At 54.7% G+C, this 17086-nt stretch overlaps 2 protein-coding genes across 4 annotated transcripts in view; one reads left to right on the plus strand and one right to left on the minus strand.

The window, feature by feature from the left end:
- Positions 1-15465, plus strand: part of RHCG (Rh family C glycoprotein) — a 21962-nt gene extending 6497 nt beyond the window's left edge. The window contains exons 2-11 of one of the 2 annotated variants that reach the window (XM_032392103.1): positions 2239-2425; positions 4664-4814; positions 7988-8135; positions 8961-9127; positions 10583-10720; positions 10918-11054; positions 11359-11483; positions 11699-11772; positions 14083-14175; positions 15018-15465. In XM_032392103.1, the coding sequence (XP_032247994.1) occupies positions 2239-2425; positions 4664-4814; positions 7988-8135; positions 8961-9127; positions 10583-10720; positions 10918-11054; positions 11359-11483; positions 11699-11772; positions 14083-14151 (1196 nt within the window). In that variant the 3' untranslated portion in view covers positions 14152-14175; positions 15018-15465. Of the gene's footprint in view, positions 1-2238; positions 2426-4663; positions 4815-7987; positions 8136-8960; positions 9128-10582; positions 10721-10917; positions 11055-11358; positions 11484-11698; positions 11957-14082; positions 14176-15017 lie in introns of those variants that run through there. The other variant, XM_032392102.1, reaches the window with a different exon arrangement.
- The window catches only part of LOC116624297, a 21074-nt gene extending 4504 nt beyond the window's left edge, over positions 1-16570 (minus strand). Inside the window, exons 1-3 of one of the 2 annotated variants that reach the window (XM_032392104.1) lie at positions 16425-16570; positions 5028-5153; positions 4071-4258 (exon numbers count right to left, since the gene is read on the minus strand). In XM_032392104.1, the coding sequence (XP_032247995.1) occupies positions 4071-4258; positions 5028-5153; positions 16425-16463 (353 nt within the window). In that variant the 5' untranslated portion in view covers positions 16464-16570. The remainder of the gene's footprint in view (positions 1-4070; positions 4259-5027; positions 5154-16424) is intronic. The other variant, XM_032392105.1, reaches the window with a different exon arrangement.
- Between the last annotated feature and the right edge of the window lie 516 nt (positions 16571-17086).

Below are 17086 nucleotides of genomic sequence, written 5' to 3' on the forward strand. Positions count from 1 at the left end.
GGAAAGAACAATGGGGCAGGTGGATGGGCCCTGCAGGTCCCCCCCCGCTTTTTTTTACTTTTTACACGGGAAGAATTTCAAATTTTCAAGCAGTTGCTAAAACAGAAGTAGCATAAAGAGCACTATATGCTCTGTAACTCCAATTCAGCGACCTGCTCCTTCTCTCTCTTTCTCCGCACATAGACACACACACACACACACACACACACACACACACACACACTTGTTTCCTCTGAACCATCTGAGGGTCGGTGACACATGCCATGGCCCTGTTGTCACCTTCATGACTCCAGGATATGTCCTGAGAATAGAGGGATTCTCTTCCATAACGAGCCTAATCAATTTCATCAATCTACATTGTGTGATACCTTAATATACGGTTTCTAATTTCCTCACCCTAATTTTCTAATTATTTTCTACTTTTGTCAATAACAACCTTTACAGCTGTCCTCGCACTCCCCCCACCAAATCCAGGATCCAGTCCAGAGTTAGGGAGTGAATGTAGTTGGCATGTCTCTTTAGTCTCTTTTAACTTGGAACATTTCTGCAGCCTTTGTCTTTTATGACATTGACCTTTTTCAAGACGAAATCCTCACCCAACCCCCCCTTCTAACTGCACATTACTCATTTTCTATTTGTGTGATGCTTCCTTGTGAGGAGACTGGGATAATACCTGCTGGGCTAGAATACCATACAGGTGATAAGTCTCCTTCAGATGATCACATCTGAAGGCCCGTGATAATCCACCTGTCCCTCATGGGTGAGGTTAATTTTGATCACCCAGTTGAGATGTCGTCCTGTTTCTCCACTTCATAATTACTGGGTTGTTTTTTTCAATCCCTTGCAACTCACAGTCTTTGGGAAGACTCTTGAAGACAATGCAAATGTTCTGCTCTTCATCAAAATTTCCTCCTGGATTTAGCATCCACTGATGGAGTCTTTACTGTGAAAATCACGATTTTCCAACTTCAGCGCTCATTCCACATTTAGCTGTGTGGCTCTCAGCATTCAGTTACAAGCAAGAGCCCTCTCCGCGTTCTCATTTATTTCCTATTCTGAGTTCCTATTTCCTAGCAGTTTTAATTTACTACAGTACATAATTATTTTGGTGTTCAAACCATCCCAGATTTGGCCAATGGGAACCCTTCAATCTGGCTGTGTCCTGGGACACCTCTAGATCCTCTTAGCGCCTTATATCTTTGTACCTAACTTTGCTTCCCAAAGCTCCTTGCCTTCTATTATTTTCTGGGACTCTAGAATCAGGCAACATTACCACTGGGAGGACAGTTACGATCACTCTAATCCATCCTTTGGTTTTATGGAGAAAACTGGCTCTGAGAGGGGAAGTAGCTTGTCAAGGCCACACCCCAAGAGCTGGTGGAAGAGTTGGTTCAAAAAGCAGAATTAGCCTATGCCTAAGTAACAATAAATAAGAATAAAGCAACAATAATAATGACACTTGTCCATTCTGAGCACCTATTATGGGATGGGCACTGCGAGGTGGTTTACCTACACTGCCGCATTTAATCTCTGCAGGCTTTGTAAGTAAGCATTACAGAAGGCGCTGAGACCCAAGGATGTTACCTGACTTTCCAGAGTCATCTGCCCAGAAGATGGAGGAACTGGGGCCCAAATTCGGGTCTCGGTGATACAACAAAGTGTACCTGCAGGGGGTGGAGGTGGGATGTGACATTCGTGGGGCGGGGGTGGGGGGGATGATCAACTCATGTGCTTGGCCCCTGGAGAGACTCAGACCCAGATGAGACTAACTTCTCTGTACTAAAAAAATGGATTGAGGGGGCAAGGCCGCAGAAAGTCTGCGTTCTAGACCCTAGATTCTAGGTGTGAGCCACAGCCTGGCCCCAATTTCAAACGCCCAGCTGCCCACCCCCGCCCTGGGTGAGGGTGGAGAGACGAAGCTGTCATCTCCTGAGGGGGCGCTCAGGCACGTCTTGGCATCAGAACAAGCGGTCTAAAGTGGGAGGCTCACCTCAGCCCCCCCAAGCCCAGCCCCCTCCAGAGGTTCTTAGGACAAGATGCGGGTCGTGGCTGTTCTCCCTGCAGCGACTTCGCCTAGCCCTGGGATCCAGATGCAGAGATGGGAGGAGGGGGCTCGGGAGACTACCTGGCGGCCCCCCGGCCCGGAAGATACCAGGCGCTGCGCCGGGCGGCGCTGGCCCAGACCCAGGGCTAGGGCGGGCGAGGCCACCGAGACCCCGGGCTGCGCTCTCCCTGCAGGCTTCCAGGACGTGCACGTGATGATCTTCGTGGGCTTCGGCTTCCTCATGACTTTCCTGCAGCGCTACGGTTACAGCTCTGTGGGCTTCAACTTCCTGCTGGCGGCCTTCGGCATCCAGTGGGCGCTGCTCATGCAGGGCTGGTTCCACTCCTACTACGAAGGCTACATTCACGTGGGCGTGGAAAAGTGAGCGCGGGGCGGGCCCAGGATGGCGGGGGCGGGGCGGGGCCCAGAGGCAAGGGGCGGGCCTGGGGCGGGGCCCGGGGGCGGGGCCCAGAGGGCGAGGGGGCTGGTGTGCAAACGAACACTCGTTAGCCTGCTTGGAAGACCAAGTCCGCAGAAAGGGTTTAGAGGCAAACTGCCATAAAACCACGTCACATAGAGGGCATCAACCGGGGGTCATAGGCCAGGTGTCTGAAATTTAAAACATGCCAAATACTTGCAAGATACTAATTCACTCAAGCAGGTCAGGGAAGCCATGACTTAAGAGAAACTGGAAAAATAGTTGACTAGATAGAAAATGTGTTGGAATCAATAAGTCAGTGTTTTGTATATAAAATCGTTGACATGCATATCAACACGCAGTTCAAAATACACGAGAAAGTCTCACTCCCAAAGCCGTAGACCCGAAGTATGAAAACACCTGTAATATATTTAATTGGCCACCCCAGCGAAAGAGCTATGGCTAGATGAAAAAACAAAAGTATACAACTTTTTAAAAATCTTCAAAGGGAATTATCGTAAGCTTTGTGAACTGGCAGGTTCTTGGTGAACTAGTTATTTGGCAAGTTGGTCACTTGACAAATTGAGTTTTTGGCAAACTGGCTTTCAGGGAATTGATTTGCAGCAACCAAGATGGAGCCGATTCTGGTGCTCAGGGCTGGATGATCATGTTGTCCCCAGACCCTCCTCCTGGCTTCTGTCCTGTCCCTGCTGAAGAGTCCTCCAGGTCCTACCTGTCACTGTAGGGCGATGCCCTGTACGGGCTCTGCCCAAGCCTCCGTGGGCCCTCCTGAGATGTGACATGCAAACCTCCATCTCCCCGGAGCTGATGGCCCAAGGTGTGGGCTTTTCTGCTCTCCCCCTCACTCCTTCCTGATGGTCACCTCTGTCAGATCAGTCTTCTGGCTACAGTTATGGGAACATGAGCAAATAACTCGGCCTCTCTAAGCCTCCCTGTTCCATCTCTATGATGTGGCTAGTAATAGTACCCGTCCCCTCGGGTTTAGACGTGGTACAGGAGGGCACACGCAGTACCTAACAGGTATTTCAGTGCCAGGCACTTAGTAAATGCCATGATTCCTTCAGCCAGGCCCTGTGTGAGGCCCTGGGGACACAGCAGTGAACAAAGGTCATAGTGAAGCAGAGGTTCCAATGAACATCCTCATCTTGGGAGGGACCCTGACAGAACAGCTCCCATTCCACACCCTGGCCCAACCATCAGCTGGCTTCTTACTTCTCACCTCCTGATTTTCTCATACACACCTGAGCATGGGGCAAGGGCACTTCCTCTGGATGTGAACGTCTTGAGGAAGTAGCCTCTACTGCCCCTATACCCACCCACCCCCCCATTAACAACTCTCATGCTTCTGCCTTGAGCTTTGCTGCTGGCCGAGCACAGGAAGGCCTGGGTTAGGCAGGCATGTGGATGGAACCAGGCTCTCCTTTGGCCACAAGACATCTACCTGGCTGTCTGCCTCTCCATCAGCCCTCTGCTGGCTGCCTGGGCTTTCAGGGTCCAGACTTTAGGAGAACTTAGGTGCTCCTCTGCCTCTATTCTCTCTGGTGGCCTTCCTGCCCCCTTCCACTGAGCCCACAGCTCCCTACCTACCTCCTGCAGGAAGGCCTCTCTTTCTTCCCTGGACACAGATCCTCTCTCCCAGGTAAGGTGACGAGCAGGTCATGAGAGCTCAAACCCAAGCAGGGCCCTGGTAGCCAGCAGGAGAGGTGTGTGTAGAGTGAGAGATAAGGGTCTGGAGGTGGACACCACATCTGCGTGGAGGAATCCAGGAAGGCTTCCTGAAAGAGAAGACAGTCAGAGGAGGTTCTAGAAGGGCAGGTAGAGGATGGAGGGCAGGGCAAGCCCCCAAATATGGGGCATGTTCCAGAACAGCAGCCGGACAACTTGGGTGACTTGAATACAAGCTGCCTGCAAGGAGGGGGCGCTGGGATGGGGGCCACGGGGGAAGGGTCTGGCATCTGGTACGTGCCATTGCTGTGCTGGCCCTTTCATGTGCTATTTCGTCTCATTCCTAGAGTAGCTTTAAGATGTTATGTGCTCATGACCACACCATGAAACTGAGGCTCAGAAAGGTTAAGCCACAAGGCCAAATACACAGATGACCATGTCCAGATTCAAACCCGGGACTCAGAGTGCCACTTCTCGCTGTTGCCTCACCCCTCCCCTGACCTGTCTCCCCGCAGCCTCATCAATGCGGACTTCTGCGTGGGCTCTGTCTGTGTGGCCTTTGGGGCAGTTCTGGGCAAAGTCAGCCCCGTCCAGCTACTCATCATGACTCTCTTCCAAGTGACCCTCTTTTCAGTGAATGAGTACATCCTCCTCAGCCTGCTAGAGGTGAGCAGGGCTCAGGATGGGGGTGGAGGGGGACACTTGGGGTGACAGCAGGGAAGGAGAGAAAGGGAGGGCTGAAGAGGCGTGCCAGCTGGATTCAATTCACCCTTAGCCAACCACTTAACCTTTTGAACCTCAGTCTCCTCATCTCTAAAAGGAGAGTAATGACATTTATTGGGCAGGAATGGTGGTCCACCTAGCAAATCAGTCCAGCACCTGGGCAGAGCAGGAGCTCCTCATGTGGTGGTTTTCTCCCTCCTTTCTCGTTCCTGCATATCGGATGGAAAGAGTCGGTGTTCCTGCACACACTCTGATGCACACACATCTCATTCCCAGAATGCTCTGCCAAGAAAAGGACCCAGTGTATTGAGGGGGCACATCTATAAGGAAGGATCCTAGGGGAATAGCTATGGTGGACATGTACAGCTGCATAGGTTGTGCCCTGCACAACTCCAGAGATGACATTCACATGGACTATGGCAGGAATGATGCCCCTTGAAGTTGGCCGATTCAATGACCCAAGTAAGAGGCACCTTAGACCTCTGACTCTAGCTCAGAGGCCTCTTTGGTACTTTGCAGGGGTGAAGGTCATTCACAGACTTCATCCATTTCTTAGCCCCCAGCTCCTCCACATTTGGACTCTGCCTGGAACACTTCCACCCCCCACAAGGGGTAGAGTTTTTTTGTTTTTTCTTTTAGGTCACACTATTCAGTCATTCATTTTGTCATTTTCTTCAGCCACCAGATTAGCCCAAGCCACCATCCCTCTTCCTCCTAACTCATCTCCCTATCTTCATCTTTGCCCCACTCCCTGCCTCAGGCCAACCTCCACCAGCAGCCATGGAGACCTGTTAATAATGCATGCAAGACCATTCCCCTGATTAAAACCCTCCAGTGGTTTTTAAAATTTCTTTGCGTAAAATCCAAATGTGTTATAAAGCCCCACATGTTCTGCCCTCAGCCTTTCCCTTCAAGCTTATAATCTACTCTCTCCCCATCTTCCTGTGTTTTGGCCACACCCTGCTGTCTTCTCCTCAACACATCAAGCTTGGTCCCACCTCAGGGCCTTTGCACTTGCTATTCCCTTTGCCTGGAATGCTCATCCCTCAGTCAATGCTCCTGGCGCTGCCATACAGAGGTGAGCAGGCCTCTCGCTCAGCACCCAAGGAGCTCACAATCTAGAGAGGGAGCCAGGAAGTCAATAGACAGTAACCACGCAGTACGATGAGGAGTGGGGTCAGGGGCTTGACGGCCTGAAGGGAGGGTGCCTGTACCAGTGGGACAGGTCAGGGAGACTTCCTGGAGGAAAAGATGTCAAAGCTAGAAATCAAGTGGGAAATAACCAGGCGAAGGAGTGAGGCAGGGGGAACAGTGAGTGCATAGGCCTTGAGGGAGGCCCACGGTGAGAGGTCTCCGGTGGCTCCATCTGGCTGGAAGAGGGTGTGCGCTGGGGGTCGGGGTGGGGGGAATGTTTGAAAGGGTAATGGAGGGAGGAGCATGGATCATCAAGCTCCTGAAGATGGCATTAAATGGTTTCAACTTTTGTCATGAGGGCAGTGGGGAGCTATGGAAGGCTTTAGACAGGGGAGTGGCACGGTCAGACACATGGAATGGAAACGCCTCTTTGGCTGTGGTAAGGAGAGCAGCTGGGAGCAGGGAGCCCAGTTAGGAGGCTGTCCTGGTTGCCCTGATGAGAGATAATGGGACTGGGACTGAGGTAGTACAAGGAGAAGATGATAGTTCGACAGATATAAAAGAGGTGAGTACGCTGGCCTTGGGGCCTGGCTGGGGTGGGAGGTGTGGAGAATAAAGCAGCTAGTGGGGCCAATGGGCGTGATTTGAAATAGGCTGAGAATGTAGTATCTTGGGCGCGAGTTAAAAGGCCCTCAAAAATCCTCCCAACCTGCTACGGAAATTCTTTGAATGCCTGACAGCGTTTGGGCCTGTCTCTGTGCCAAGTCAAAATACAACAATCACTGCTGACATGTAAGGAGCACTTGCCCTTGGCAGGTCCCGGCTCTGAATGCTTCACATGGCTTATCTCATTAATCCTCATCTCCGAGATAGGCGCAATTATTACCCCCACTTTACAGAAGAGAAAGTTGAGGCCCGGAGGTTAAGGGGCTGGGCCCAGGTCCCATGGCTAGTAGAGGCACCCGCCAGGCTGGGAAGCGGGAAACCCAGCTCTGTGAACAACTAACTAGCTCTGTGACCTTGGACAACACACTTAACCTCTCTGGCTGGATTTCCCCATCTACAGTGAAGGAGCGAGTCTCTGATTCTGATTGGAATTTCCCCTGAGATTGGTTCTGAGTAGGGAGGAACAGGAGGCTGAGAGGGGAGGTGGGGGCACGGGGAGGAAGGCTAAGCCAACCAAGCACCTGTGGCGTGCCAGGCACTTCCCAGGTGTTATACACGAGTTGCCCAGTTTCACCCTCGAGACAGCCCTGCTAAGTAAGGCACTCTGGTCTCCCCGACTTTGTGAAGGAGGAACTTGCGGCACAGAGTGGGGTAGGGCAGAAAGGGACAGAAGAGGAAGAAACCAATCTGCATGCTCTGACTGGGGGGGGGTACAGAGGAGAGGAGGATGGGGATGGAGTGGGCGGTGGGCGGTCAGCTGGGAGGTTGTCGGGCAAGGAGTGTGGCAGGATGCCGGGGAGATGAGGAGCGGCAGTCTAGACGGAGTGGGGTTGGGCCAGGAGTGGCTATGGAGGAAGAAATGTGGGGAGGGGCGGCCTGGAGGGGAGTGAAGGGCTCCCAGGAATTAAGATACTGTAGAAGCTAGTGGGTGACAAACTAGATAGGGGGTGGCCCTGGGTTCCAGCTCTGCTTCACCTCTTCCCACTGTGTGACTGAGCAAGGTCCTCTCCAAGCCCGGGTTTCCCCATCTGGGCACAGTCCCATCTGCTGGGTGAGGATGCTCTGGCATTCTGCTGACAGGCTCACAGTGTGGGCTCAGGGATCCCCGCTTTCTCACCTTCCCAACTGATTGGTCTGTGGGGGCCCTGGGCTCCATCCTGCAGCTTGTGGAGTCAGAGACAGATGGAGATGTGTGTGTGTGTGTGTGTGTGTGTGTGTGTGTGTGTGTGTGTGTGTTTCACGGGGGTGGGGACGGAAAGTGCTAATAGATGGGAGGGAGAGAAGGTATCAGAGACTGACAGATCCCTACACCCCAGGTAAAGGACGCAGGGGGCTCTATGACCATCCACACATTTGGCGCCTACTTTGGGCTCACAGTGACCTGGATCCTCTACCGACCCAGCCTACAGCAGAGCAAGGAGAGACAGAGCGCTGTGTACCACTCGGACCTCTTTGCCATGATTGGTGAGAGCGGCTATAATGATTGAGGGCCACCATGATGGGTGAAGGTGGCCATGATGGACACGGGCTATCATGATGCTTGAGGGCTGCCATGATGGGTGAGGACCACCATGATGGGTGAGGGTCTCCATGAGGAGTTCAGGCCACCAAAACTACACCTGATCCCCACGTGGTCTGGTGGGTGGCAGGCAGTTCCCTTTGGGGAAAAGGCAGAGGAGGGTTGTCTGTAGACACCTCCAGGATCCCAGATGTTTGTCCCTTTTTCCATGGGGCTGGAAGAAGTTGGTCACTCATCCTGTTTTCCCTAGGGTGCCCCAAGGCAGACAAAGTGGTAACCAGGAACTGGTCAGTCCATCCCCTGGGCTAGGGCAAGGTGTGAATTCCTACTTCCTGTGTCCATTCATTCCAGAGAATACATATCAACCACCCGCTCTGGCCTCCTAAAACCCAGCCCTGCCTTCAAGGAGCTCCTCACAGTGTGTGGAAGAGAGGGCAATGTTACAAGACAATCTAACTACAGTAGAGAAAAAGATTCTCCCTCATGGTGCTATGGGAGCAAGGTGGGAGGCATTTAGCCCAGTTATGGGGTCGGGGTAGACTTCTTAGAGCAGAGTGGAGGGCTAAGTAAAAGTTAGGTAGTAAGTAAGACAGGGAGGATGTTCTGGGAAGAGCCCCCAGCATGAGGAAAGCTGCAGTGGTGGGAAACTGCTGGGGTATGTGAGTCATATGACATCTCTGGAACTAAAGGACAGGATGTCTGCCTAAGCTCCATTGGGCCCATCTAACACCTCTTCTCCCGGGCCCACCGGTCCTGTCTGGTCTGGCCAGGCACCCTCTTCCTGTGGATGTACTGGCCCAGCTTCAACTCGGCTGTGTCCAACCACGGAGATGCCCAGCACCGAGCTGCCATCAACACCTACTGCTCCTTGGCAGCCTGCGTGCTCACCTCGGTGGCGCTGTCCAGCGCCTTGCACAAGAAGGGCAAGCTGGACATGGTGAGCAGCGGGGCGGGGGGGGGGGGGGGGCCTGGGGAGCCCTGGGGCGAGGTGTGACTATGACTGCCTGTGCCCAGTGCGCACTGATCACCATGCCCTGCCAACGACTCTGTGAGGCAGGCGGCAGGCAGCATCAGGATGATCACACCCATCCTGCAGATGAAAAAACTGAGTCTCGGGAAGAAATGATTTGTTCGGATTCCATAGCTGGTTTTCGGCAGAGCCCAGAACCAGATTCCCAGATTCTGTTACACTGGCTGCGCTGGATGAGCGGCTCCTGCTCCTCATTCTCCTCCTCCCAGCCTGGGGGGCTGACGGCTGTTCTGGGCTGAGCACCCCATCAGACCTGCCCGGTACGGTTGCCAGGGGCACTTCCCTCTGCCAGGCTTCTGATCCTCCAAACACTGGCCCTCAGCCTTCCTAAAGCTGCTTCCACCTGTCCCGCCCCATTCACTCAGAAAGGGGACCCCTTTGATGCCTGTCCACTCCCCTGGGGAGGTTTGTGGGGGGATGCGGTTTCACAGTGTCCTTCCTCTCAGACCACTGGGACAAACTGTTCTGTCGTTAGTGGGGAGGGGCCAAACCCCATAGGTGTTGGTCGATTTTTCTATAAAAAGAAGACCACTCTCTATTTCCTAGTCTGACACTAGCTTCTTGACATGGGCATATGTGTGCTGGGACACTGCCAGGAGCCCCTGGAGTCACTGGACACTCACCACACAGAGAGGTAGGGACGCCCGCATCAGGGGGAAGAGAATCAGACACACTGACATGGGCACACCTGTGTGCGCCCAAGACCCCCCCCCCCTCCCCCGCACGCCGACAAGGACACAGAATAGGGTCAAGGTCAGGGGCCCTGGTTCCACACAGACCCGGATCAAGACACCTTTCTGCCTCTTGCTAGCTGTGTGGTCTCCCTGCACCTCAATTTCCTCCTCTGCAAACATCCAAAGATAACTGTCCTTAGCTCCTGGGCTTGCTGTGGAGACGGACAGAAATCCTCCCTGCAGCGGGCAGCACAGTACCGGGTGCAGGTCGGCCCTCAGAGAGGGTCAGCTGGTGCTCTTGCAGGCCCACAGACCCCGGCAGGGGTGTTTGCGCACGTGTAGGGCTCGCAGGTGCCTGACGTCAGCAGACGTGAGCGTAGAGACCAGGAGACATGCGCACCTGTGCACACGGAGCTAGAGGGAACGCGCAGACGTGCCAAGGGGGCTCACCCACCCCGACACAAGTACGCCGATTTGTGTCCATGGACAATGGCCAGCCCGCTGGTGGGGGCGCCCAATGTGCAGAGAGCACAGGAGCGGGCCCGGGTGGGGCCCTCTGCGGTCTGCGGGCTCGCGAGATGCCCTGGGGGTCAGCCCTGCCTCCCAGCGCCGGCAGCCCCCACACACGGCGAGCTTGGCGGGCCCTGGGAGAGGACTGAGCTCCGGCCGCCCCGCCCGCCCTACCCAGGTGCACATCCAGAACGCCACGCTCGCAGGAGGGGTGGCCGTGGGGACGGCCGCTGAAATGATGCTCATGCCTTACGGCTCCCTCATCGTTGGCTTCATCTGCGGCATCGTCTCCACCCTGGGTTTTGTGTACCTGACGGTGAGGACCCCAGGCCAGGGGCTGAGGGCTGGAGAATCCTGGGGTCTCTGTGTTCCTGACAGGAGGGGGGTCCCTAGGGAAGGGCCTGGGGGCTGCAGGATCCTGGGTTTCCGTGTATTTGGGGCCTCCAGAATCCTGGCCTGCCCACACCCCTGCCACTGCTCAGGGTCTGAGAAACAGCCGTCTCCCCTGTCCAGCCGTTCCTGGAGGCCCGGCTGCGGATCCAGGACACATGCGGCATTCACAACCTGCATGGCATTCCCGGCATCATCGGTGCCATCGTGGGGGCCGTGACGGCGTCCTGTGCCACCAGTGATGTGTATGGAGTAAACGGGTAAGTATGGAGGAGGGGCAGGGGAGCCTGAGCTCCCTCCTTCCTTCTCTCCATTCCTTCTTCCTGCTGTTCCTCTGGGGTCCAACATACTGTCTGTATTCCTAGCCTACCCCAATCTGAACCACCGTCCATAGGCCTCTCTCCCCAACCTCTGTCCTTCCTCAAAAGCCTTAGGGACCATCTGATCGGTCCAGTGCACACGGGAAGGCTCAGAGCCTTGGTGCCCGCTCACATTTTGGGGCGACAGCAAGTGGTTTCTTGGCCTCTCTGCGGAGCCCTGACCTGCCCCTGATCTCCACCCCAGGTTTGCCATTGCCTTTGGCTTTGATAGTTTCAAGACTAACTGGAACGCAAGCATGCAGGGCAAGTTTCAGGCTGCTGGTCTCTTTGTGTCCCTGGCCATGGCCCTGGTGGGCGGCATCATCGTGGGTGAGTGGAAGTGGCTGGGCCAGAGAAGTTGGGGCCGCTGTGGATGGGGGACCCAAGAGCACGTACCAGAGGTCAGCCCAGAGCCCCCAGGAATCCCGTGCTCTTGTGGCTGTGGGACTGGGGTGTGGGGGGGGATGCTTCCCAGCTAAGGAGAAGGGCTGGGTAGACTGAAAAGAAGTGGTTCCTGACCTTGTGTGACCCCCAACTTTCTTTAGGGATTATTTTGAAGTTGCCATTCTGGGGGCAACCCGCTGACGAGAACTGCTTTGAGGATTCGGTCTACTGGGAGGTGAGTTCCAGGGCCTTGTTCCCCTGCACAAAGGGAGTTGCGTCCCTTCTCCACAGACCCTGCCCACATCAGCCGAGCTGGGGCCCCCGAGGGACCGGAAGCTGAGGGTTGGGGACAGAGCCTGCATCACCCTGCTCCTCCATCCAGAGGCTGTGTGTCTCTTGGGGGCTGAAGGCTTTATTCTAGAGCAGTCCTTCCCAAAGTGTGGTCCCCTGTGCTCCCCAGCACCAGCAGCACCCGGGAACGTGTTAGGAATACAAGTGCTTGAGTCCCACCCAGATCTCCTGAATCCAAAATTCAGGGGTGGGCCCCAGCACTGTGTTTCAACAAGCCCTCCACGTGATTCTGATGAAAACTACACCCGCCTCTGAGAACCACGGCCCTTCCACGTGCATTGAAATCACCTGGGGAGCCTTAAAGACACTCGGAGCCCAGGCCTCGGCTCTAAGAGGCTTAGAGTTCATCGGTCTGGGGTTAGGACCTGGACGTTATGAGTTTTTTGTTTTTTGTTTTTTTTTTTTAAAGCTTCCCCAGGTAAATCCAAATGTAGCCCAGATTAAGAACCACGCTGTGGTGTTCAGCTTCAGACTCCATAAGAACCACGTGGAGACCTTGTAAAAATGCAGCTTCCCAGGTGCCAGCCCAGAACTGTAATTGAGTAGGGCCTCCTCTTGGGAACAAGTTCCCAGCTGATTCTGGTCCAGAAAACTGAGCGACATTCCATTGCTTTCAGCATCCAGAGAGTATGGGTACAGAAACCCAACTTGAGAAACATTGTTCTAGAAGCTGAAAGTAGTAGGATGTCACAAAACTCTGTTTCTTTAAAAACATGCCACAATTTGGGCTTTCTGTGACTTCAGGCAGGCCTCCCTCCCGACGAATCCTTGTTGCAGGTGTTTACCTGCATTAGATGGTGGGGGATGACAGCCACCTGCATTTCCCCTCATGACAGGGGGCAGGACCTAACCTGTGTCTGTGGTCCCTGTGACACGGGTCTGCCCATCACCGCCTTTCATTTGGCTCTATTTTTAAAACCACACCAGAAAGTTTTCTGGGTAATTTTCACTGATATCCACTATAAGCCAATTTCATATACATAACTAATAACGCTTTTGAATTCATTCTCTTTAAACTATCTTTTTATTACAAAACGAATAGAAGCCCATTAAGAGATCTGGAAATAGAGAAAAATAGAAAGAAATCCCATCACCCTAATTCAAGCGCTGCTAATATTTTGGGTATATGTCCCTCCAGTCTTTTTTTTTTTTTTTAATCTGCCCAGATTTTTCTTAGCGAAGATTATATGCCCAATTTGGGATTCTGCTCTCTCTCTCTCTCTCTCTATCGTAAAAATTATTGTTATTACATTCTTAATAAACTTCCTTTTTTTAGCAGCATTATTTTCATTCCATATTTAAAGTCAGAACTTAAACTATTTTAGACACCACAATTAGAAATCACATGGATTTACTGCTAATGAAATAAACTAAAAAAACTTATCAATTCCCATACAAAGAAGTTCACTCTTGGTTCTGTTTTGATCTTTATAATTTATTCTAAGTTCACACCTTCTATCTGCTGAATACCCTTCAGCAATGCTCGGTTTTGAAATCTAATTCTGTGTCAGTGGAAGTGAGCCACCATCAGGCCGTCCCCTCAGCCCCTGGCCTCTGGGTGGTTTACCTGGGAGATGAGGTGGCTTTCCAGAGGACGGGGTGAGACAGATGCTCCCCTGGACCTCAGTTGAGGCCGTCTTTAAGATCAAATCTAAGCCTTGAAGCCAAGGCAAGACTGATCCCCCCTAACACCCCCACTCCAGCTACCCATCCATTTCCGGCCTCCCCTACATCTCACCCCACCTCACTTTGGGACCTTCCTGCTGTTCAGGGAGCTTGCCATGCGGCCTCTCCCTGGCACACTACTACTCATCTTTCAAAAGTGGGTTCATTCGGCACAACCGGAATCCCACCCCTCCAGGCGGGTTATCAGCCTCTCGTGTGCATTTACAGCTCATATTGTCACTGTGCCCGTCACCTGAACGCTCTCCCGTTGCTCTAAGTGGGGCAAGGACCCCGTCTCGTCCTTGCAGTGCCCCAGCACCCTGGACAGTGGCTAACCTGCTGTAGAGGGCATGATACCGGTGTGGACTGCCCTGCTTCTCTGCATGCGCTCTGCACAGTGATCACAAGGTGGCGCCCGCCACACAGCATACGCTGCTCCAGACTTGTCCAGGCTGTTGCAGTTCTACCAGGGACACCCATCCGCCTGGCCTGGGACAAGGCCCTTGGAGCTGCCCTCCTCTCTCTGCAGATGCCTGAGGAGCCAAAGAGCACGGTCTTGCACCCTGAGGACTCTACCCTCAAGCCCTCAGAACCTTAAACTCCCAGGGCAGGTGAGAAGCAGGTGAGCATGGGCAGGTTCTCCCAGTGGGGGCCCAGCTCTGGGAATTGGATGCCACCAGCAAAGGGGCAAAAAGAAAGCATCAAGAAATGAGGATGTGAGCTTCCACCCCTCCTGCCTGGATTGGAGTGGGCACGCGGGGGGTTGGCGGCCTCAGAGTCACACTCCTTGCAAGCCGGGACAGGCACAGGAGTAGGGAAGGCGCTCTGAACTGGAAGGAATGTATAGAAGGTGACCTGGCTACACACTTGGCTTTGCTGCTTACTGGTTGTGATTTTGAGGATCTCCTCACCCACAGACGGAGCCTCAATTTCCTCATCTATAAAAGTGGAAATGACAGGTCTGGCTCTATTCAGTGGATCAGCTCAGGCTTGTTCTTCCTTCCTTCTCTCTGTCTCCTTTCTTCTTCCCATCAGCTCACCTTTCCTTGCTCCTCTGTGGAATGCACCAAGCCCCGCCTTTTGCATCTCACCCTCCAGAGAGCTCGACACGACAGGTGCAGCTACTTCCCTCTTTCTAACAGATGAGAAAATTAAGGCTCAGAGAAGTTCAGACTCTTCGAGGCTACACAGTGCAAGTGGAGGGCATGGGATCCTTGCAGGTCATTACCTTTACACTCAGTAGGGCTGTTTGATCCCCTTGGAGGCCAGAGCTTGGAAAGAGCTGTGTCTGGGGCAAAAGGCTGAGTGATGTGGCAGGAGAGGATGCTGGGGTTGCAGGATAGAGAAGAGCGAGGCTGGGACCCATTGCCTCTGATGCCCACCCTGTCCGGAAAAGGTAAATGTGCCCAAGGGGCTATAGCAGGACGCCACAGTGGCCCGCTGCTCTTGGCTCTCTCCCTGCAGGCTCCTCAGACTGTCCCAGCGCTCCCAAAGGAGCGGTGCCGACCAAGCTGGGAACACAAGAGCAAGGCGAGCAGCACCCCACCTACTGGCCTGGCCCAGGGTGCCTCTCTTTCCTTCCCCTTCATCCCAGGGGGCCTGCCTGAGAATAGAGGAGGAAGAGCTATAGACAAAGTGGGCATCCAAGCCAGCCTCTGGCTGAGGAGGCCTGCCTCCAGGGCTCTTGGTGGCCACATCCTGGGAAAAGCAGGCAGGAGTGGGGCTGGGAGCTGGCAGTGGATCCGAGCCCTCCTAGGAGACAACTCAGCTGCCAGCCACCAACTGCTGGGCTCCTCCACTCCCTGCCTGCCCCTCGGCCAGCACCTCCCTTGCTCCCTGCGTCCCCCAGACCACTCTGTGCCGTGCAGATGGCGGCCTCCGTGAATAAACGTTCTTGGTGTTCTTTGTAGAATGGGTGTGAATGCTCCAACAGGGCCAATCTGAGCGAGAAAAGGACTTGAGAGGCCTGGCCTCCTGCCCCAGTCCTGATCTCCCACACCAACCCACAAGGCAAGGGAAATCATCCCAGGCTGAAGAGGAAGAATTTGGGGTGCTGGAGGCTGCCCCAGTTTGGGGCCCCCTCCCAGGCTCAGCTTCTGGGCTGGGGCCTCTCTCCAAGGCCCTTCCTGACTTCACATCAACCATCCCAGAAACACAACCCATGATGAAAACTGCCATGTTTACCATGCCCTTCATGTGACCCTGCTCCCGTTCGAGGGCACTCAGGCAGGGTGGGAGAATAGGGGGGAAGGCTCCTTCGGGCCAGTCCCCTGACCCCAACCCTTCCCTCCCTCCACAGTGGGAGAAGTTTTCAGCAGTTTAGCTCTCCCCACTTCCTGCGGCCAGCCACCACCCTGGGCAGATTAACACTTCCTACCCTTAGGGGGCTCACAGTGTAGCTGGGGTCCACCCTGAACTTTGACAGCCATCCGATGCCCAGGGGGCTTCCTAGAGCAGGTCACTGGAGCAGGGTTTTGGAGGCTGAATAGGAGTTTACCAGAAGGATGGCACAGGCAGAGACCCAGAGATAGGAATCAACATGGCGAGGTTTGGTATGGCTAAAAGAGACGCGAGGCGAAAGTGTGCCAGCTGGCGAAGAAGAAGCAGAATCCAGATCCTTTGTGGAGCAAAGACTCCAGGGAAGAAGGGGTGAGGGGAGAGGGAGGAGAAGGTCTCTCCTGCCTCCAAATCCGCCCTCCCCGCCCCCCTCACAATTCACACATACATACACACTCAGGCCTTCATTCTCCGTGCGGGGGGGGGGGGAGGAGAAGGAGGGGAGGAGGGAGATGAAATGCAACCTATTCATGTTCCCCGCGATGTAACACCCCTCATTTTCCATGCTGGGTAAAGACAAAAACCCTTTACAACCTGTTTCTGGAACTTGTCAGCAGCTGCCAAGAGGAGCATGTTAATTAAACGTCGGCAAAGATGGAAGCTGGAGGCCCCGGCTCTAATTGGACAGTTTGCTTCACCGGATTGAAAAACATTGTGACAAAGGAGGAGGTGCGCGGCGGCGCGGCAGGGGTGCGGCGTGGCGAGGAGGGGAGCGGCGGCTTTGATTTCCGCGGAGCCCAGCCCCAGCCGCCCGCCCCCGGCCCGGCGGCCCCGCCCAGCGGCACGCCCACGAGGGCCGGGGAGGGGCCTGTGCGCGGGGGCGGGGGCGGGGGCGCGGGCGCGCCGGGGGAGACCCTCCCAGAGCCCGCCGGAGGAGCTCGCCCGCGGTCCGCGCGCGGGGCCAGACCCCGCGCAGCACGGGGCTCTGAGGGGCGGGACCGGGACCCCTCCTCCCCCCCCACCCCATTACCCGACCTGGGTCCTGGGGGCTGTGCGGGGAGGGCACCGAGGACAGAGGTCGGTCGGGCGCCTCAGGGCACTGTCGAGGCTGCCCTGGGGGCCCGTGCCCGGGGCCCTGTGCAGGGAGCGACCTAGGTCTAGACCTTGTTGCCCAGACTCGCTCTGCGGCTCGTCTCGTGATCAGGGATGAGATCTAAAAATTGTTGGCGCCTGCGAGGCCTTGTCCTGAACAGCAG

Source organism: Phoca vitulina, unplaced genomic scaffold (assembly GCF_004348235.1).
Source record: "Phoca vitulina isolate PV1807 unplaced genomic scaffold, GSC_HSeal_1.0 scaffold65, whole genome shotgun sequence".
Lineage (NCBI taxonomy): Eukaryota > Metazoa > Chordata > Mammalia > Carnivora > Phocidae > Phoca > Phoca vitulina.